This window comes from Staurois parvus, unplaced genomic scaffold (assembly GCF_062004578.1).
Source record: "Staurois parvus isolate SC_StPar_1 unplaced genomic scaffold, SC_StPar_1.0 ptg000132l, whole genome shotgun sequence".
NCBI lineage: Eukaryota > Metazoa > Chordata > Amphibia > Anura > Ranidae > Staurois > Staurois parvus.
This window is the reverse complement of record NW_028317928.1, coordinates 7970111-7992623: the sequence shown is the minus strand read 5'-3', so window position 1 is coordinate 7992623 and position 22513 is coordinate 7970111. Positions and strand designations below refer to the sequence as shown.

The 22513-nt window shown below is 46.1% G+C and overlaps 1 protein-coding gene across 3 annotated transcripts; it reads right to left on the bottom strand.

Annotated features, from left to right (window-relative positions):
- Nucleotides 1–1135: 1135 nt before the first annotated feature.
- On the bottom strand, nucleotides 1136–22513 carry LOC149466283 (uncharacterized). 3 transcript variants are annotated; one of them, XM_089672898.1, is made up of 8 exons: nucleotides 22309–22513; nucleotides 20614–20722; nucleotides 19209–19343; nucleotides 19000–19123; nucleotides 14569–14789; nucleotides 14291–14387; nucleotides 13923–14012; nucleotides 1136–6032 (listed from the first exon to the last, which is right to left on the bottom strand). In XM_089672898.1, exons 2-8 carry the CDS (start codon nucleotides 20689–20691, stop codon nucleotides 4288–4290), a joined length of 2490 nt encoding a protein of 829 aa, XP_089529024.1. In that variant the 5' UTR covers nucleotides 20692–20722; nucleotides 22309–22513; the 3' UTR covers nucleotides 1136–4287. The 3 variants fall into 3 exon arrangements, with proteins under 3 accessions (XP_089529024.1, XP_089529025.1, XP_089529026.1); XM_089672899.1 differs by lacking the exon at nucleotides 22309–22513 and having other exon boundaries at nucleotides 20614–20788; XM_089672900.1 differs by lacking the exons at nucleotides 19000–19123; nucleotides 19209–19343; nucleotides 20614–20722; nucleotides 22309–22513 and adding an exon at nucleotides 18838–18893.

Genomic DNA, 22513 nt, shown 5'->3' with positions numbered 1-22513 from the left:
TCTTCCAACTTGCTCTTTCTGCTGTCGCTCACTACGCTGATCAATCTAACATGGGCACAACCTTTAAATGGTGTATTGCCCTAAAACAAAAACCCCAATGTGGACATATTTCATCATTAATGTGGCATCGTAAGGGGTGACATAATATAGAAATATGCCCAAGGTAAATAAAATGGATGCCATCATTTTTTTAAATTTTCTCTCTTATTGGCTAGAACCCTGGTGTTCAACCTGCAGCCCGAAAGCCATATGTGGCTTTTTGGCACATCTTGTGTGCGGGATCCCTGTAGGCACAAATCTTTGTTTCCCATTATGCCTTCTTATAGCGGTGATTTCCAGCAGTCTCATGTAGTATGTCTCTAGTCTTTGACTATCTCTTGGACATGCCCCCAGTCTACAACAACTTTTACAGCATATTCACAGTCTTTGACAGTCTCCAGCAGCATGTAAGTAGTCTCTGACCATCTCTTGTATCATGTCTACATTCTCAAAACCATCTTTTGTGTTATATTTACAGTCTCTGACCATCTCTACTATCATGTCTACATTCCCTGGACATCTCCTGTACCTGTCTGCAGTCTCAAAACCATAATTTATACCTAGCATTTACAGTCTCTGACCATCATTTGTATTATATTAACAGTTTCTGACCATCTTCTGTATCATGTATGCAGTCTCTTTGCCCATATCCTGTTGTGTGTTTGCTGCTTAGGACATCGAATATTCACTGAATTTTATGTGCGGCCCATTGGTGATGTTGATGACCACATCGGTGACCGACACTGGCCTAGACGCTGTTCGTTGGGTGGTCCGCCTGTAATTGTTGACCAATAGAAAGGCGCAAATTATGGGCAAAGTTGAGCTAAAACCTTTCATTGGGTCCAATAATCTACGCATTGGTGTTTAGAAAGTTTATACTTTGTTTGTACTCACTCCAGAATCTGAACATCTCACTATCGCTGACTGATCTGTGTCAACCTAGGGCCTAGGCCATATGACTGCAACGAATTCACATGCTAGGTATAAAATATAGCCCCCTCAGCCTCTACAATACACTTCAGTTGATGACTACATTGACCTTGTATACCTCTTTGTGTTAACTTTAAAATATGGAATACGTGAGTCAGGCCCAAAATGTTTTGTTGATTTATTTATTTACTGGCTGCATCAACTGTTTACATCAAATTAAAAAGAGTACAAAATAAAAAATGTTAAAAAAAGGGAGATGAAAACAGGCAACTTTCAAACATAGAGTGTCTATTCTAGGAGAATATCTGCTGAAGGACTGGTATTCTAGACCTTTCTTACAAATATCCAACATCTCGAGAAAACACACACTTAGAACCATGGACGCTTCTACTAATATCATTAGTGTTTTTTTTTTTTTTTAAACTCTGCGCACTATGGGACATAGGTGGGTTTTAATCACTTCTTACTCTATCCTAAAAAAAAAAAAAAAAGGCTTAGCATTAGATACACGTCTGCTGAAGGGATCTTTGGAGATATGGTGGACACAAGGCGAGTCCAGAATATAATGAGAATGGAGGTCCTACTCTAGAGAAGAGCTCTGGGAAGGGAGAAGCTGACTAAAGGTCACTTGGGGTGGGGTGCCAGGTATAAGTTAGAACAGCCTTTCTCAACCAGGGTGCCCAGGCACCCTGGGGTGTCTTGAGGTTTCTTCAGGGGTGCCTTGAGGTTTCTTCAGGGGTGCCTTGAGGTTTCTTCAGGGGTGCCTTGGCAAAATGTCTAAAAATTGCCCAAAACTTGTATACAAGCCAGCGGGTGGAACAAGCCTGCCTTTTAGTTACACAAAGCCACAGGTTTCCATTGTGCAACATTATAACCTTCTAGCCGCTGGCATCTTGACATCCAATTACATCATCAGTTGATAAGGAGGATGTCGGCTGCCTGTACAGCATCCTAGTTTGACCCTTCCCTGCCCCTTTCCATCAGTGCTGGGGTCACATTAGCCCAATGATGGAGAAAAAATGAGGGAGAGGTTAAACATTGGAATACTAGTCAGTACCAGCGTGCAAAAGTGTATTTGCTTTGGAAGAATATATCCCCTCTAATGTTGGGTGTCCTACATGTATGGATGTTGCTGCGTTATATAAAACTATTAGAATAGTCTTTCACATTTTAGAATGGGGTGCCTCGGGACTGTCCATAATTTTAAAGGGTGCCTCGGGACTGTCCATAATTTTAAAGGGTGCCTCGGGACTGTCTATAATTTAAAGGATGCCTTGGGACTGTCCATAATTTTAAAGGGTGTCTTGACCGAAAAAAGGTTGAGAAACACTGGGTTAGAACACCGATCAGTTGCATTCCAGCCCTGTCAAGGTCAAGACCTTCTTTTTTTGGGACATCCTGTTCCAGTGCCTCGTACTAAGAAAAATGAAAGTAGGTTTTTAGAACAGCGGTATTCAATAAAATTTAGTGTGAAATTGGGTAAAAGTGCATCAGAAACTTTGGAAATGGTGAGGAAAGCTTATGAAGAAGCTGCGCTATCATCTGCACAAGTGTACCGTTGGCACAAGGCCTTCAAGGAAAGACAAGAAGGAGTTGAAGACACAACTATCAGGATGCCCCTCTTCGTCAAAAACGAAACAGAATGTGGATGCAGTGAGGTTTGTTCTCAACCGTGACTGGGGGCTCGCTATCAGAAAATGAGGAAGGGTTTGAAAGGACACCACCTTGGCAGTATGGATAACGTCCAAAGAGCCACTACGCGGACTCTGAATGCCATCCCTCTAGAAAGCTTCCAGCGATGCTATGGAGAATGGAAAAATTGTTGGGAGGGTTGTGTACATTCTCAAGGTGCATACTTTGAAGGAGACAATGTTCAGTTGTAAAATGTTTCAATTAAAGAGTTTTTTAAATATCATTCTCATTACTTTCTGGATACACCTCATATATGTCACACAGCATAATTCCTTATGTTTACCTTCAGAACATGCAGGTGGTTGCTTAAGTTGACCCACCTAACCAGACTTGATTTACAGCTACACTATATGGCTATACCTGACCATCACACCATATGGACTTGTTGGACATCCCATCCCAGCATTATTATTGAGTTCTCCCCTTTGTAGCTATAACAGCTCTTCTGGGAAGGCGTTGAACAAGATTTTGGAGTATGTCTGTAGGAATGTATGGCTATTCAGCCAAAGGAGCATTTGCGAGGTCAGGTACTGATGTTGGACAAGAAGACCTGGCTTGCAACCAGAGTTCCATTATATCCCAAGTGTGTTCAGTACAGTTGAGGGCAGGGCTTGGCGCAAGCCACTAGAGTTCCTCAACACCAAACCGAGTCTTTATTGAGCTGACTTGCAACCAGCGTTCCATTATATCCCAAGTGTGTTCAGTACAGCTGAGGGCAGGGCTCGGTGCAAGCCACTTGAGTTCCTCAACACCAAACTCACCAAACCAAGTCTTTATTGAATTGGCTTGCAACCAGCGTTCAATTATATCCCAAGTGTGTTCAGTAGAGTTGAGGGCAGGGCACTGTGCAAGCCACTAGAGTTCCTCAGCACCAAACCGAGTCTTTATTAAACTGGCTTTGTACACAGAGGCACAGTCATGAACAGAAGAGGGCCTTCCAAAACTGTTACCATAAGGTTGAAGTAGTGTAAACCAGCTTTTCTCAACCTTTTCAACGCAGAGGAACCCTTGACGTAACTTTCCGGTCTCAGGGAACCCCTACAAAATTGGCTTTATCTACAATTCATGATACATTATTGTGATAGTCAATAGGAAGAATGCTCCTTACCCTTGTGGTCATTGGGAAGAATTACCCCCTTACAGATTGCTAAAAAGATTAATGGTGTCAGTGGGAACTTACCTGAGAGGCAAAAATTGCTCATTGCTCAAGGAACCCCAGGCAACCTCTGGAGGAACCCTAGTTGAGAAACCCTGGGCTAAACTGTCTTTAGCATTAAGAGTATATAGGTAAAGTTGATCCAGGGAATATCCGATTGCCTCTCGGGGGATCAGGAAGGAACTCTTTCCCCTGCAGGAGCAAATTGGATCATGCTTTGCTGGGTTTTTTGCCTTCCTCTGGATCAACTGTGGGTGTAGGATTATAACTTTTTTTTTTTAATGGTTGAACTGGATGGACTTTTGTCTTTTTTTCAGCCAGACTAACTATGAGTACCTTCATTGGAAACATCTGATTTTAATGGGTATCCAATACTTTTGCCTATATAGTGGGTGTGATGGTCAGGGGTTCACAGACGTTTGACTACATAAAGTATATCTCCTTTCGGGACCAGGACACATTGGGGATCATCACTGCGACTTATTTGATGTGTGGCTATTTGCGATATGAGTTCTCTGATGTACAATAACATAGGCCCTCCGTGTGAAACACTTCCCGCACTCTGAGCACGAATAGGGTTTCTCTCCGGTGTGAGTCCTCTTGTGCATAAAAAGACTGGCTTTATGGCCAAAACATCTGCCACATTCGGAGCATGAAAACGGCTTCACGCCGGTGTGTATTCTCTGATGTGAGATGAGGTTGTCCTTCCGAGCAAAACACCTCCCGCACTCCGAACATGAATATGGCTTTTCCCCCGTGTGAATCCGTTTGTGATCGGTAAGGGCTGAATTCCGAGAGAAACATTTCCCGCAATCTGAACACGTATACGGCTTTAACCCCGCGTGAGATCTCTTGTGACTAGCAACCGCTGAATTGCTGGAAAAGCGCTCCCCGCATTCTGTGCAGGAGTAGGGCTTCTCCCCCGTGTGAATCCTCTCGTGTAAAATCAGTTTGCTTCTTTGGGAGAAACATTTCCCGCATTCGGAACATGAATGGGGCTTCTCCCCTTCGTGCGTTTTCTCGTGTAATGCAAGTTTACTTCTTCGGGAGAAACACTTCCCGCACGTCGAACATGAATACGACTTTTCCCCCGTGTGCGTCCTCTCGTGCAAAATAAGTTTGTTTCTTTGGGAAAAACACTTCCCGCACAAGGAACAGGAATAGGGCTTCTCCCCCGTGTGAGTCCTCTTATGCACAAAAAGGCTGGCTTTGTGGCTAAAATATTTCCCGCATTCGGAACAGGAAAACGGCTTCACACCGGTGTGTGTTCTCTGATGCGAGGCCAGGTTGTCCTTCCGAGCAAAACACCTCCCGCACTCCGAACACGAATATGGCCTTTCCCCCGTGTGAATCCGTTTGTGATCAGTAAGCGCTGAATTCCGAGAGAAACATTTCCCGCAATCCGAGCATGTATACGGCTTTAACCCTGCGTGAGCTCTCTTGTGGCTGGCAACAGCCGAATTGCTGGAAAACTGTTCCCCGCATTCCGAACACGAGTAGGGCCTCTCCCCCGTGTGAATTCTCTCGTGCAAAATCAGTTTGCTTCTTTGGGAGAAACATTCCCCGCATTCGGAACAGGAACAGGTCTTCTCACCAATGTGAGTTTTCTCATGTAATACAAGTTTATTTCTTCGAGTGAAACATTTCCCGCACATCGAACACGAATAGGGCTTTTCCCCCGTGTGAGACTTCTCATGTAAAGTCAGTTTGTTTTTTTGGGAGAAACACTTCCCACACAACGAACATGAATAGGGCTTCTCCCCGGTATGAGTCCTATTGTGTTTCTTAAGATCTGAACCAGAAGGAAAACATTCCCCGCAATCGGGACACGAATACGGCTTCTCTCCCGTGTGGGTTCTCTGATGCAAAATAAAGTTCGTTCTTTTGGCAAAACATTTCCCGCATTCCGAGCAGGAATACGGCTTCTCCCCGGTATGAATCCTCTGATGTTCAATGAGAGTGGATTTCCGGGTAACACATTTCCCACAGATAGGACACTGGAACATTTTACCCCCTTTATAACCCGAGGGGTAAGTGGCAAGAGGTAAGTGATTGGAAAAACTTGTCCCATGCGTGGCAGGATCAGATAGTAGATCTGTGATAGGATGGACCTTTATCATCATGTTGCTTTCTCCAGTAAAATCTGCTTTGATGTAAGTACCTTCTGAAGAGATCATGGAATATTCTCCCAGACTGTTCATGTAGTATTGTCCTTCTGCAGGGAAATAGAAACGGAGGAGAGAAGGAACACTTACAACAGATCTCCATTTATAAAAGGAAACAAACATCCTGTCCTCTCCTTCACCCCCTCCTTAACCACTGCAAGTCCGGACACTTTCACCCCCTCTTGCTTTTTAATAGCACTGATCACTGTATTGGTGTCACTGGGGATGTCAGTGACACAAAGTCAGTTCCCCCCCACTGTCAGAATGCCCGCCACAGTCCCGCTGATCGCCGCCATTACTAGTTAAAAAAAAAAAATCCCAGTATCTATACCGCCATTTGTAAACGCTATAAAACTTTCACGTAAACCGATTAATTTTCACGTATTGGGATTTTTTTTTTTAGTAAAAACACGGAGCAGAATACATTTTGAACAACATTGATGCTGAAATTAAATTTTTTAAATTTTTTTTACTGGACGTTTAATAGCAAAAAGCCAAAAATGTTTTTTTTTCCAAAATTGACGGTCTTTTTTTGTTTTTAGCGCAAAAAATAAGTGATCAAATACCACCAAAAGAAAGCTTTATTCGTTGGAAAAAAGGGCATAAATTCAATTTGGGTGCAGCGCTGCATGACCGCACAATTGTCAGTTAAAGTAGCGCAGCACAGTATCGCAAAAAAAATTGCCTGGTCAGGAAGGGGGGGGGGGGGGGAATCCTCAGGAGGTCGAGGGGTTAATTTGCAGGGATTTCCTCTCACTTCCTGCTTTGGCTGTGATAGAGGAAGTAATAGGAAATCTTCCAATGGGGACACTAGTTCTGGTGACATGGGGAGTCTCCAAGGGATTCCCTTAATTTGCAGGGATTTCCTCTCACTTCCTGTTTTGGCTATGATAGAAGAAGTGAAGGGAAATCTCCCCAATGGGACACAGATGGCAGATAAAAAAAATCTGATGGGGGTTAAAACCCTGCCTTACTCCATTCAAAATGGATTACACTTATACATACCTTAAGGCCCAGTGCACACTAGCCTGCAGGCTGGTTGTGGGAATCGATGCGCAACCACCCGGGGGGGGGGGTGCAACCGCACTGTGGGATGAGATGTGCAGGGTTGCCATTCAGAACAAATGGCACCCTCATGCATCTCATCCTGCAGCACGATTGCAGCATGATCACGGGTGAGGGAACCACACCATGCGGCTTCCGTGCGGATGCTTTTCAGAAAAGGCACATGTACCTTTTTCTTGTGTGCATCACGGGCACAGCAGCCCATTCAAATGAATAGGCTGCTCTGCCTGCACAAACGCAGGCCGCACGGCGCACACTAGTGTGCACCAGGCTTAAAAGAGAAGTATGGTTTAGGTAAAAAATAATAATGAAGCCTGATGCTTCATCTTTCCCTGCCGGATTTACCCACTTCAATACCGGGCACTTTTACCCCCTCCCTGCACAGGACATTTTTCAGGTTTCAGCGCTCTCACACTTTGAATGACAATTGCACGGTCATACAACACTGTACCCAAACTAAAATGTTATCATTTTGTTCACACAACTAGAGCTTTCTTTTGGTGGTATTTAATCACCGCTGGGGTTTTTATTTTTTGCTAACTTAACAAAAAAAGACCAACATTTTTGAAAAAAAAAACACCTTTGTTTCTGTTATAAAATTTTGCAAATAAATAATTTTTCTTCATAAATTTAGGCCAAGATGTATTCTGCTACATTTCTTTGGTGAAAATAACCCAAATCAGTATTATTATTTAGTTTGTAGGAAAGTTACAGAGTTCACAAACTATGGGATATATCTGAAAATTGATCGATCCTGAAGTACTGACGGCTAATCTAATTTCTTGAGGTCCAAGAATGTCAGGACAGTACAGATATCCCCCAAATGTTAGGACAGGACAGATATCCCCCCAAATTTCAGGACAGATATCCCCCCAAATGTCAGAACAGTACAGATATCCCCCCAAATGTCAGAACAGTACAGATATCCCCCAAATGTCAGGACAGTATAGATATCCCCCAAATGTCAGAACAGGACAGATATCCCCCCAAATGTCAGGACAGGGCAGATATCCCCCAAATGTCAGGAGAGGGCAGATATCCCCCAAATGTCAGGAGAGTACAGATATCCCCCCAAAATGTCAGGACAGTACAGATATCCCCCAAAATGTCAGGACAGTACAGATATCCCTCAAATGTCAGAACAGTACAGATATCCCCCAAATGTCAGAACAGTACAGATATCCCCCAAATGTCAGAACAGTACAGATATCCCCCAAATGTCAGAACAGTACAGATATCCCCCAAATGACCACTTTTTTCTAAGTAGACAGTCCAACGTATTTCATAAGAGGCATGGCAAATTTTTTGAAGTTGTAATTTTTTTGTCCGAATTTTTCGGAAAATGAAGAAATGAAAAAAATTATTTTCACCATTCTTCTTTTTGCATACTGTCACTAGTGCAGTACATGGTCAGCATATAAATGGTGTGACGGTGATCAGGGACACCGACTGGTGGCAGTACGAAAAAAAACAAACTGATAAATTTTTATTAATTTTTTTTTCTTTTTTAAAGATTTTTTTGCATATTACACTATGACCAAAGTAGTATAATGTTACCATAGTAACATCGTACTACTTTGGGGAAGTGATCAGAATTTTTTTTTTTTTTTTTACACAATTTGATTGCTCATAGCAAAGCATTTATTTGCTATAAGCAAGCATTTAACTGAATGAAATCGATTCATTCAGGTTTTTTTGTTGTGATTAGCTGTGATTGGCCATGGCTAATCACATGACATAGATGGGCTGTGATTGGCCTAGCCTGTACAAGTGATCCCTGTGACCATTCACAGCTAGACACACTTGTATACAATGGATGGCATGAAAGGAAGCCATCCATTGTATACAACTGTCATGTGACCTGCTGTGATTGGTCACAGCAGGTCACACGGTATTGGCAACGGGGCCGGTACTCAGATCTCTCATTGGCCGTATCTGAGGTACACGGCTGGTGACAGTTCTTGCCACAGCGTGGCCCTGCTGGCACGTGCAAAGTGCGATCCGGGAAGGATGTCATATAACGCCCTCCCAGAGAGACGAGAGATTCGCCTGGCTGTCATTTGACCATAGGCACGAACGAACTGCACTCCTGTGATCCACAGCAGAAGTACAGCTGAAAAAGCTTTGGCTATACTTCTCCTTTAAATCCAGCTGGTGAAGTGGCACCTTGGAGCCCGCTGCTTCTTCACCGTGTGGTGCCAGTGGCCTGTCTTCAATACAGAGAGAGGTACTTAGGTTATGACATCACTGCCGTTCTCATGCAGTATCGTACTTTGAGCCAAAGCCAGGGTGGAGATGCCCATAACTGAGTGGGATGAATGATGCCGTTCATCATTCAGCCAAAAAGAAATTCTGATGAACCTTGAGACGGTGATTTTGTGGGGGCAGCACCACAGAGGCCTAATGCTGTGTTATTTATTTTTCAACTGGAGTTCTACTATGAATATACATGATAAACTAGCTTGTATAAAAAAGGTTTCGAATGACATTCATGGACAAACCAGGTCTGAATATATGGTACTGAGTATTAAGATGGATATGACATTTCCCTGCAAACAACATCAGAATAGAATCCCGTATGAATGGCAATCTGCTGTTTGCTCAAGATACACTATATTGTCCCAAGTATTGGTCGGCCGGCCTTTCCACGCACATGAACTTTAATGGCCTCCCAGTCTTGGTCCGTAGGGTTCAATATTGAGTTGGTACCCCACTTTGCAGCTATAACAGCTTCAACTCTTCTGGGAAGGCCGTCCACAAGATTTAGGAGGGTGTCTATGGGAAGGTTGGACCATTCTTCCAGAAGCACATTTGTCAGGTCAGGCACTGATGTCGGGGGAGGAGGCCTGGCTCACAGTCTCCACTCTAATTCATCCCAAAGGTGTTCTATGGGGTTGAGGTCAGAACTCTGTGCAGGCCAGTCAAGTTCCTCCACCCTAAACTGGCTCATGTCTTTATGGGCCTTGCTTTGTGCACTGGTGCGCAGTCATGTTGGAACAGGAAGGGGCCATCCCCAAACTCTTCCCACAAAGTTGGGAGCATGAAATTGTCCAAAATGTCGCCTTAAGAGTTCCCTTCACTGGAACTAGGAGGCCAAGCCCAACCCATGAAAAACAACCCCATACCATAATCCCCTCTCCACCAAACTTTACACTTGGCACAATACAGTCATGCAAGTACCGTTCTCCTGGCAACCACCAAACCCAGACATGTCCATCAGATTTCAGACAGAGAAGCGTGATTGGTCACTCCAGAGAACACGTCTCCACTGCTCTAGAGTCCAGTGGCAGCGCGCTTTACATCACGGTATCCGACGCTTTGCATTGCACTTGGTGATGGAAGGCTTGGATGCAGCTGCTCGGCCATGGAAACCCATTCCATGAAGCTCTCTACGCACTGTTGTTGGCCTCATCTGAAGGCCACACCAAGTTTGGAGGTCTTTAGCTATTGACTCTGCAGACAGTTGGCGACTTCTGCGCACTGTGCGGTTCAGCATGTGCTGACCCCGCTCTGTCATGTGACGTGGCCTACCACTTGGTGGCTGAGTTGCTGTTGTTCCCAGTTGCTTCCACTTTGTTATAATCCCACTAACAGTTGACCGTGGAATATTTAGTAGCCAGGAAATGTTATGGATGGACTTATTGCACAGGTGGCAACCTATCACGGGACCATGCTTGGAGTCACTGAGCTCCTGAGAGTGACCCATTCTTTCACCAATGTTTGTAGAAGCAGTCTGCATGCCTGGGAGCTTGATTTTATACGCCTGTGACCATGGAGGGGATTGGAACAACTCATTCACATGATTGGGAGGGCGGGGCCAATACTTTTGGCAATATAGGGCCAATACTTTTGGCAATGGTGCCACCTCCCCCTCACTACCCCTCTCTGTTGGGGTCCCCCAGGGCTCTGTCCTTGGACCCCTTCTCTTCTCCATCTACACCTCCTCCCTTGGCAAACTCATACACTCCCACGGCTTCAACTACCATCTCTATGCTGATGACACTCAAATTTACCTCTCCACCCCTCACCTCACCTCCACTTTCTCCGCCCGCATCACTCACCTCCTAAACGACATCTCTGACTGGATGTCGCTCCATTTCCTCAAACTCAACCTCTCCAAAACCGAGCTTCTCGTCTTCCCTCCTGCCCGCGCCCCCCCCCCCCATCCTATCCATCACTACTAACATCACCACCATCAATCCCGCCCCGCAAGCCAAAGTCCTTGGAGTCATTCTGGACTCTAACCTCTCCTTCCAACCTCATGTCAAATCACTTACAAACACATGCAGACTCCACCTCCGCAATATCGCCAAAATACGCTCCTTCCTTACCCCAGACACCACTAAACTACTTGTAAATAAATAATTTGCGCTAGTAAATGTGTATAAATATATAAATATATATAAAGAAATCATCAAATCATAAGTCCAGAAAAAAAATATATATATATGTCAATACCACAAAAAAAAAAAAAACTTTTAAGTGCAAAAAACTTTTGTGCAAAAAAAGTGTCTAAATATGAAAAATTTCACCAAAAAACCTTGATAATATAATGGCAGATCATCCATAAATATATCTTCAGAAACGGAAACTCTGCAACACACCGATCCTCATCGATCGAAATAACAGGATGAAAAACTTTGTAGTTAATCGAAAATCCACTTCTCCAATAGATAAAGGACCACCTTCAAACGTATCCATGGGGGGAAATGCCAAGCACTCGAGAGAAACAGAAAGACTTCATGGTGCAATATTATAAAAACCAATTCCTTTATTAGGTACTCATTGCACTTACTCAAGAGGTGTCCCAGCCGACACCAGCATCAACAGCATAACAGCAATCACATAAACGAGCCTGGCTACTCAGCACATGCGCAGTAGCTGGCAGCCAAAAACGTAATGATGTCACATCAATCAAGCTCCGCCCTACGCGTTTCGTCACCGACGTCCTCCGCTCCGTGAGGACGTCGATGACGAAACGCGTAGGGCGGAGCTTGATTGATGTGACGTCATTACGTTTTTGGCTGCTAGCTACTGCGCATGTGCTGAGTAGCCAGGCTCGTTTATGTGATTGCTGTTATGCTGTTGATGCTGGTGTCGGCTGGGACACCTCTTGAGTAAGTGCAATGAGTACCTAATAAAGGAATTGGTTTTTATAATATTGCACCATGAAGTCTTTCTGTTTCTCTCGAGTGCTTGGCATTTCCCCCCATGGATACGTTTGAAGGTGGTCCTTTATCTATTGGAGAAGTGGATTTTCGATTAACTACAAAGTTTTTCATCCTGTTATTTCGATCGATGAGGATCGGTGTGTTGCAGAGTTTCCGTTTCTGAAGATATATTTATGGATGATCTGCCATTATATTATCAAGGTTTTTTGGTGAAAAAATTTTTCATATTTAGACACTTTTTTTGCACAAAAGTTTTTTGCACTTAAAAGTTTTTTTTTTTTGTGGTATTGACATATATATATTTTTTTTTTCTGGACTTATGATTTGATGATTTCTTTATATATATTTATATATTTATACACATTTACTAGCGCAAATTATTTATTTATTGGTACACTTTATATATGGTGATTTTTTGCAGCTGGTACACTATTAGTAAGTTATATAATTTTGACCATAGGCGCTATTATTAATTTTTCTTACTAAACTACTTGTGCACTCCCTGATTATCTCACGCCTTGACTACTGCAACTCCCTCCTCACCGACCTACCCCAGTGCAGGCTCTCCCCGCTTCAGACCATCCTCAACTCAGCGGCTAGACTCATCCACCTCACCACCCGCTCCACCTCTGCCACCCCCCTCTGCCTCTCCCTCCACTGGCTCCCTATCGCCCAACGCATCAAATTCAAACTACTCACTCTGACCTACAAAGACATTCACAACACTGCCCCTAACTACCTCACCAACCTGATTCCCAAGTACCACCCTACCCGTACCCTTCGCTCTTCACAGGACCTCCTTCTATCTTGCTCCCTGGTCTCCTCCTCACACGCACGTCTGCAAGACTTCTCCAGGTCCTCCCCCATCCTCTGGAACTCACTACCCCAATCCATCAGACTGTCACCTTCCCTCCTCACCTTCAGGCGCTCCCTGAAAACCCACCTCTTCAGGGAAGCCTACCCCACCCTCACCTAACTGCTGCTCTCCTTCATTCCTCCTACCACTCCATCCCCCACAGCCACTTCCTCCTGTACCACTACCCCTTCCCTCCTAGATTGTAAGCTCGAAAGAGTAGGGCCCTATAACCCCTCGTGTGCTGTTTGTAGTTGCTGTAATGTTTCATGTATTGTCCCCCCCTCTATTGTACAGCGCTGAGCAAACCCTTTGGCGCTATATAAACTCAATGTAATGTAATGTAATATAGTGTATCTCTGGATGACAAGTCCTCATGATTGACCTTCTCTATATAAAGAACACTGGAATCTATTTTCGTGTTTCCTAGAGTCAACAGGAAGTGAGCACTGAGCGCTTTTGGGTTGATTCACGGCCAAGGAGATCAGTGAACATAACTGAACCAAACTGGCACCGCTCTCAGTTTTCTGAAGTACGGTGGGACGTGTCTTAGATTGGCTCCCATTTTCGAACATGTGCTAGTGATCGGGCATATGCTTACTTTCACCTTTTTGTTTTTTCATATGTCATTGGATACATCACGGAGTGGCAGCCATGTTGTATGAGAAACATCAATGCGCAATTCATGCAAACAGACTGCGCTTTAACTCCAGCCTATGACAACCCACCAACAAGACCAGAGCTACAGTGGCTGAAAACAGTTATTCCGTTTTAGTTGGAGTTCCTTTTCCAAAGCAAAATTCTTCAAAACAAGATGAATTATTTTGCTGTATTTAGTGTTTATTACTTACCTGTGTTGATCTCTATAGGAATTTCCTCCTCTTTTATCCTCACATGTTCTTCTTCCTCAACCTTGCAGTCTCTCTGAGTGTCTCCAGGGTCTGTGAATAAAGAAGAGTGAAGCCCCCTGTACTGAGATGTATGAGAGACCCCAGAGAGTGTGTGTGGGGGGAGACTGGTCACATCTCAATGACATGATGTGAGGAGGAGAGCCGGAGTCTAATAGAGGCTGATGGCCCCTGACCCCCCCCCCCACTGGACACATACTGTCCCCCCATTACTGTCTACTGACAGAGGAAGGGAGAGAAGAAGAGATTGTTGTAGTGACTGAACAAGGAGGATCTGGGACTCTTCTCTGGATTTAGTGTTTATTCCTCACCTGTGCTGATCTCTGGAGGGATTTCCAGCTCATCGAACCTCACATACGGCTCTTCTGCTTCCATCCTGTAATCAATGTAATCCACCGCAAATGTGACCTATACAAGAATGATTACTGTAAATGTTATCTAATATCTATTACAGATTAAAGCAACATTCTTTTTATAATGATCACAGGGTTGAATAGATTGTTACAGTGCTTGCAAGTAAAAAAGGTGTTATATGGGTCTACTTGTTAGTTTAGTTGTGTATTCATATTCCATTTTGGATGCAACCTACCTGATCCTCCTGAAGGATCTCCTGATGTTCCTGTGTGGAGTCCCAAAAATACAGAGGATGGGGACATCTTTCTGGTGGGTTCCCATTACTGGATCCATCTACCTGATCCTCCTGAGGGATCTCCTGATTTTCCTGAGGGATCTCCTGATGTTCCTGTGTGGAGTCCCGGGAATACAGAGGACAGGGACATCTCTCTGGTGGGTTCCCATTACTGGATCCATCTGTAGGAAACACACACACTGACTGAATACATTGTTTCTATGTCTTGGTATCAGAGGATGTGTGTATCTAGGTGGATCCTCAATACAAGAAATGGAAGTCTCCTCTTACCTGGTGATGTGAGGGGCAGCCAGTTCTCCATCATGACGTCCTTGTAGAGATCCTTGTGTCCTTCTATATACTCCCACTCCTCTATTGTTTCTATGTCATCTCTTACATACCTGAGACCCACTCTGTGTACCTTTATGTAATACATCCCCTCTTCTCTTTATCACATTACTATCCTCTGTTCCCAAATCTAATTTCTTTACCCCTCTGCTCCACCCCAAAACTTGTACATCTCCCCCTCATTGCTATCATCTCCCTACTATTGCTCTCTTCACCTCCCCAAAATGCCTCTTCCACTCCTCCTTCTCATTTTCCTCTCCTCCGTTCCCAAAATCCATTCACTATATCCCTCTGCTCCTCCCAAACAATTGTATATTGTGTCCTCACTGCTTCCTTCACCCCTCTACGGCACCCACCACCTCCTCCTATTACTCCACTCTCCCACTGACCCGAATACCTCCACTAGTGGTTTCTCACGCTCCTGCACATCCCGCTCCCATGCCACCTTTCTCACCCTTCTCCTCCTCCTAGCCGCAGGGGACATCTCCCCGAATCCTGGCCCTCCACCACCTCCCTCACCCGCACAACACCCTCCCGCCTCCACGTCCCGCAGCAACCCCCGCAACTTAGTATCTGTCCCCCTGCTCCCTAAAATCGTTTCATGCGCACTCCTGAACGCCCGATCGGTGTGCAACAAGCTTACCGCCATCCACGACCTCTTTGTTTCCCATTCCCTCAACCTCCTGGCGATTACAGAAACCTGGATCCAGCCCACTGACTCTACCTCCCCTGCTGCACTCTCCTACGGAGGTCTCACCTGGACCCACTCACCCAGGCCCAACGGTCGTAGAGGTGGTGGGGTTGGTCTGCTCCTGTCACCGCAGAGCACCTTCCGAGTCCTCCCAAACCCCCCCTCCCTATCCTTCTCCTCCTTCGAGGCCCACTGCGTCCGACTGTTCTCCCCAACCCCCCTGAAGATTGCTGTGATATACCGGCCTCCTGGATCCATACCCCGCTTCCTGGATGACTTCTCCTCCTGGCTACCCTTCTTCCTCTCCTCTGAGCTACCCACCATCATCCTTGGGGATTTCAACATCCCTGTCAACCTCGACAACCCGGAAACAGCCCGTCTCCTCCACTTAACATCCTCCTTTGCACTTCCACAGTGCATACAATCCACCACCCACTCCGATGGTAATATCCTTGATCTCGTCTTCTCCAACCACTGCGCTCCCCACAACCTCACTAACACCCCTTTCCCTCTCTCTGACCACAACCTGATTACCTTCTCTATCTCCTCGTCCTCCAACGCCTACCCCTCCAAATGTCACACTACTACCAGCCGTAACCTCCGCAACCTTAACCCTGCCTCCCTCCACTCTGCAGCTGATCAACTCCATGACCGCATCTTCCCCCTGTCCTGCCCCGACTTGGCTATGACTGCCTACAACAACGCGCTGTCAACAGCCCTTGACTCACTAGCGCCTTTAACCACACGCAACATCAGACCCCGACCGCTCCAGCCCTGGCAGACTGATCACACCAAAACCCTCAAACGACACAGTCGTGCCCTGGAGCGACTATGGCGCAAAACCAAATCCCAACAAGCCTTCGCCCGCTACAAATCTGCCTTCCACACCTACACCTCCTCCCTCCATGCTGCCAAACAAGCCTACTTCCTGACCCTCATCAAGGCCCTCTCCTCCAATCCTCGCAGACTCTTCTCCGCCTTCAACTCTCTACTCTCTCCACCCCCACCTCCGCCCAGCACCTCACTCACTGCCCTTGAGATTGCCAATCACTTCAAAAACAAGATTGACACAATTCGCAAGGACATTGCCGCAAGTCACACGCCCTCTCAACCCGTCCCCTCTCACACAGCTACCCCCTCATCCCCCCTCCCCCTCGACATAACCCGCACGGACTTCGTCGCTGCTCAAACTCTCTCCAACCCCCTTCACCCTCACTCAGCTACCCCCTCATCACCCCTCTCCCACGGCCCCACCACGGCTCTGACCTCCTCTTCCACCCCACCCTACATTCCTCATACTGAAGCTCCCCCAACACTCCGCACCTTTGACCTTACTACCATCGTGGAAGTCTCCAAGATCCTCTCTGATGCCCGCCTCACCACCTGGCCCCTCGATCCTATCCCCTCACAACTCCTACGACCTCCCTCCCCCTCCATCCTACGCTCCCTCACCCACATCTTCAATCTCTCCCTCTCCTCCAGCACTTTCCCCTCCCCTCTGAAACATGCACACATCACCCCCATACTTAAAAAGCCCTCCCTGGACCCCAATGACCCGAACAACCTCAGACCCATCTCCCTGCTCCCATTTACATCTAAACTCCTCAAGCGCCTAGTCTACACCCGCCTATGCTCTCACCTCAACGACAACAACCTCCTCGATCCCCTACAGTCCAGCTTCCGTTCCCTACACTCCACCGAAACTGCCTTACTCAAACTCTCCAACGACCTGCTAACCGCCAAGCTAATGGCCACTATTCAGTGCTCCTACTCCTTGACCTCTCTGCGGCCTTCGACACAGTCGACCACCCCCTCCTCCTCAAAAAACTACACTCCCTCGGCCTCAGAGATTCTGCTCTCTCCTGGCTCTCATCCTACCTGTCACAACGCTCCTTCAGCGTTACCTATAATGCTACCACCTCCCCCTCACTCCCCCTCTCTGTTGGGGTCCCTCAAGGCTCTGTCCTCGGGCCCCTTCTCCATCTATACCTCCTCCCTTGGCCAACTCATACACTCTCACGGCTTCAACTACCACCTCTATGCCGATGACACACAAATCTATCTCTCAACCCCCCACCTCACCTCCTTGGTCTCAGCCTGAATCACACACCTACTGAGCGACATATCAGACTGGATGTCGCTCCACTTCCTTAAATTGAACCTCTCCAAAACCGAGTTTCTTGTCTTCCCCCCAGCCCGGACACCACCCCCCATTGACTTCTCCGTCACATCCAACAACGCTACCATCAAACCCGCCCTGCAGGCCAGAGTACTTGGTGTCATTCTGGACTCTAACCTATCCTTTCAGCCCCAAGTCCAATCTTTAACAAACTCGTGCAGACTCCACCTCCGCAACATCGCCAAAATCCGCACGTTCCTAACCCCAGAAACCACTAAACTGCTCATCCACTCCCTCATCATATCACGACTCGACTACTGCAACTCCCTCCTCACTGGCCTGCCTCGCCGCTGGCTATCCCCGCTTAAGTCGATCCTGAATACGGCTGCCAGACTCATTCACCTTTCCAACCGCTCTGTCTCCGCCACCCCCCTCTGCCAATCCCTCCACTGGCTTCCGATTGCGCAACGGATCAAATTCAAAATCCTAACGCTGACGTACAAAGCTGTCCACCATACTGCCCCGAACTACATCAATGACCTAATATCCAAGTACCGCCCAGCACGTACACTCCGCTCCTCACAAGACCTCCTTCTCTCTAGTTCCCTGGTCTCCTCCTCCCATGCCCGCCTCCAGGACTTCTCCAGGGTGTCACCCATCCTCTGGAACTCCCTGCCCCAACCCATCAGATTATCACCTACTCTCCTCTCCTTTAGGCGCACCCTGAAAACCCATCTGTTCAGGGAAGCCTACCCCACCCCCTGCTAACTTGCCGACCTCCTCCACTCTTCCTACCACTCCATCCCCCACAGCTATCTCCTCCTGTGCCACCATCCCCTCCCTCCTAGATTGTAAGCTCGAAAGAGCAGGGCCCTCAATCCCCTCATGTTTTGCATTGTATTGGTATTGTTCTGTCATATGTTCTGTCCCCCTCTGTAATGTACAGCGCTGAGCGAACTATTGGCGCTTTATAAATACTGTATAATAATAATAATAATAATAATGTCTTTATATCAGAGGATGTGTGTATCTAGGTGGATCCTCAATACAAGAAATGAAAGTCTCCTCTTACCCGGTGATGTGAGGGGCAGCCGGTTCTCCATCATGACGTTCTTCTACAGATCCTTGTGTCCTTCTATATACTCCCACTCCTCTAATGTTTCTATGACTTTATATCAGAGGATGTGCATATCTAGGTGGATCCTCAATACAAGAAATGAAAGTCTCCTCTTACCCGGTGATGTGAGGGGCAGCCGGTTCTCCATCATGACGTCCTTGTAGAGATCCTTGTGTCCTTCTAGATACTCCCACTCCTCCATGGAGAAATAGACAGTGACATCCTGACACCTTATAGGAACCTGACACACACAATGATACAGTCACCATCCAGACACATCCCTTGTCTTTACTGGAGAATGTCCCAGAATTCCCAGCAGCGCTCACCTCTCCTGTTAGCAGCTCAGTGATCTGTCTGGTTGCTTCTTGAATCTTCTTGTTGGTTTTTCTTTGGTAGTGAGACGGAGGTTCTATAACAGGACTTTGTTTTTTCATTTTGGAAAGCTTGAGAGTTATATAATTCTATATGTAAACAAAAATACTGGTGACCACCCGGACAACATTGATGCTTTGATTGCCAAAGAAGTGTAGCATATACAGTATTTTCAGGATTTCAACTATACCATTTTTCGTATCGTGGGATGACAAGAAGTGAAACGTGTGAGCACTCCTGTGTTCAGAAGAATGCCAAATACAAACCTGTATTGATACTTCTTTACATTATAAGTTTACGCTGATTACCATTTGTTAAGATGTTTAAAGAGGGCCTTAATTCTGCAACCTGTTTACCACAGCCCATATATTGAAAAGCCACAGCTTCTCTGCTCCCCAGCAGCTGCACATATTCCCCCATTAAGTACAAGCCAACGGGAGGAACCACAGTGCTCAGAAGGGGATCAAGTATTGTTTTTAGTGATGTCATGTGACCTCCCAAAATACTCCTCACCTCTCCGGTCAGGTCCGTGTTTTATTAATAGAGATAAAAGTGATGTCATGTGACCTCCCAGAATCCTCCTCACCTCTCCGGTCATGTCACAAGTTAGCTTGCAGCCTCTTGTGTGTTTACTCTTACCTCCTTGCTGCTCTTGATTTCTTCACGTGTGTTGTTCTGTGCTCACCTGTGGGTGTCGTCTGCTATTCCCTGGGTTTTATGTCCTTCCCTTCCATCACTTCCTGTCCCGCCTCCTTGTCTGCCTGTCTATTTAAGATGTGCCCAGACTAGGCCACATTGCCTGAGCAACTTTGTGTTGTTGGAGTCCCTGAGTGGTTCAGCTATGTATCCAGTGTTGTCTATCTGTGTACCGACCCCGGCTTTGTTTCTGACCTTGCTAGATTTTCCGCCTATCCTGACCTTGGCTTGCCCATTGGATTCCCGGTGTCTTCTCCCTTGCACCCTGCTCCCGCTAGTGGTCTGCTCCACCTCAGCTGGGTGTATCTGGGGGCCGCGACCTGGTCCCAGCCTGCTGCAAGTCTATCCCCACCATCAGGGGCCCTGGTGAACAAGCAGGCTGGGGCTTAGATTCCGCGCCCTGGGGAACCCCAAGCTGTGGTTTTATAGAGCTCACTACCATAGACGTGACAGGTCAGGTCTGTTTTATTAATAGAAATAGGAGTGATGTCATGTGACCTCCCAGAATCCCCCTCACCTCTCTGGTCAGATCTGTGTCTTAATACTAGAGAAAGGAATGATGTCATCTGACCTCCCAGAATCCTCCTCACCTCTCCAGTCAGGTCCATGTTTTATTAATAGAGATAACAGTGATGTCATGTGACCTCCCAGAATCCTCCTCACCTCTCCATTCAGCAGGTAGATGATCTCCAGGGTGAGGTCTAATATCCGCTCCACTACACGTCTCCGCTCCGTCTCCATGCTCAGTCAGCTGACCTACTTCCTTTATAAACTAGTTTTAGAATTGGAGGAGATAAACAGTAAAAATAAGAAAGAAGCATAGATTTTTATTGTTGATATTTAACCCCTACCCACCCACCCCGGTGTCCCTTTACCCACTTAGCCCTGTGTCCCTTTATCCACTTGACCTCCAGGCCTTTTTCTGACACTTTTGTTTATATGTAAAAATCAATATTTATATTATATACATTTTTATAATTTATTTATGTTTTTGTTATTTTTTAAAGCAGAGCTAGAAAATAAATTGGTGGGTTTTGCAAATTTTTTTTATGTCACACGATATTTGTGCAGTGGTTTTTCAAATGTAATTTTTGGGGAAAAAAACTGTATTTTGAATTGTAATGCAAAAAAAAAACAGAAGAGATAATCCATTTTTTTTGTAAAATATAAAAGATGATGTAACGGTGAGTAAATAGATACCAAACATGTCACGCTTTAAAATTGCATGCGCCCATGCAACGACGACGAACCACATAAATTTTACTATCTACGGGTGATGCTTTAAAAGCCTTTACAGGTTACCGTTTTAGATTTCGGTGTGGTGCCAGAATTGCTGCCCATGATCTGACATCCGCAGTGATACCTCACGTGTGGGACAATCACTGTTTGCATGCGTGTGGGACCGACTCGTGCATTTGGCTTTGTGTGTGAGCATGAGGGGACGGGGGCACTTACATTTAATTTTTTTGTTTATAATCAATAATTTATTTTATTTGTACACTATTTCTTTAATTTATTTTGATGACTTTTATTGCTGTCACGAGGAATGTAAACATCCTTGTGACAGCAATAGACATGTGACAGGTCCTCTTTATGGGTAGATCTGGGCTCTATAAGACCCCAAGTCCCTCCTCTGCACTTAAAAGCTTTCGAAACACCAAGATCTGTGTTTTTGAATGCTTTACATTTTTTAAAAATGGGGCCATTTAGTTCTGAGTAAACCGGAAGCAGCGGCGGACTGAGCATTTGGGAACTCGGGCAGTGCCCGAGGGCCCGGGGTCAGAAGGGGGCCCCATGAGATGCCCCTGGTACCTTATTCATAGGCTTTTTGGGTGTGGTTTGAGTGTGAGCAAGGACACAGGGGCCCCAAGGTCCCCTAATGCCCGGGGGCCCCATGAGTTGTCAGTCCGCCCCTGACCGGAAGTGACCACCACTTCCGGGTTACTATAATGGACAACCGCTCAAAGCCGATCCTGACTTTGGTCGGTTGTCCGGCCAGTCGGCGGACGTGCTGGTTGGTCGCTCGGGTCTCTCGGACAGGTACGAAAGTGGTTAAAGAGTTTCAAACACGTGGCTTGGGAGCAGGAAGGATTGGCAATCATGACTGTCACTGTGGTCAGATGATCGGGAGCCAGTCCCGGCAGCTAGCACTCATTAGTCTGGATCAAGATCTGTCTTTGACAGCTCAGTCTCTGTGCTAGCAGTGTGTAGTGAGCGTACTCTTGGCACAGAGATATCAGCCGGCAAAGTATATGTGCAGTGTATGGGCGTTAAAGTCCACCCATTTACCACCGCACATACGTGTTACGTGGGCAGCAACGGGTTAAAGAGAGAGGGAGAGCAAATACAGACTCTTACCTTCTCCTACTGAGCGCACACTCTCCAGGCTCACTGCTCCTGCCCGTTCCTGCTACTCTGGCCTACAACAAAATGGCCACTGTGCCACATATATACACACACACAAACAAACGATTAACAATATATTACAGATTTGTTTCTGCATTCAGATATGATTCTTATAATAAAAAAGGCTTTAGTACCTCCTCTCCATTCACAATCCCCA

Excerpts from the sequence above, each read along its gene's own strand:
- LOC149466283 (XM_089672898.1), bottom strand. The coding sequence starts at position 20,691 with ATGGAGACGGAGCGGAGACGTGTAGTGGAGCGGATATTAGACCTCACC. Across the intron at positions 14,388-14,568 it reads AGATCCTTCAGGAGGATCAG|GTCACATTTGCGGTGGATTA; the intron begins GTAGGTTGCATC and ends ATTCTTGTATAG. Across the intron at positions 14,013-14,290 it reads CCCTCCAGAGATCAGCACAG|ACCCTGGAGACACTCAGAGA; the intron begins GTGAGGAATAAA and ends CTTTATTCACAG.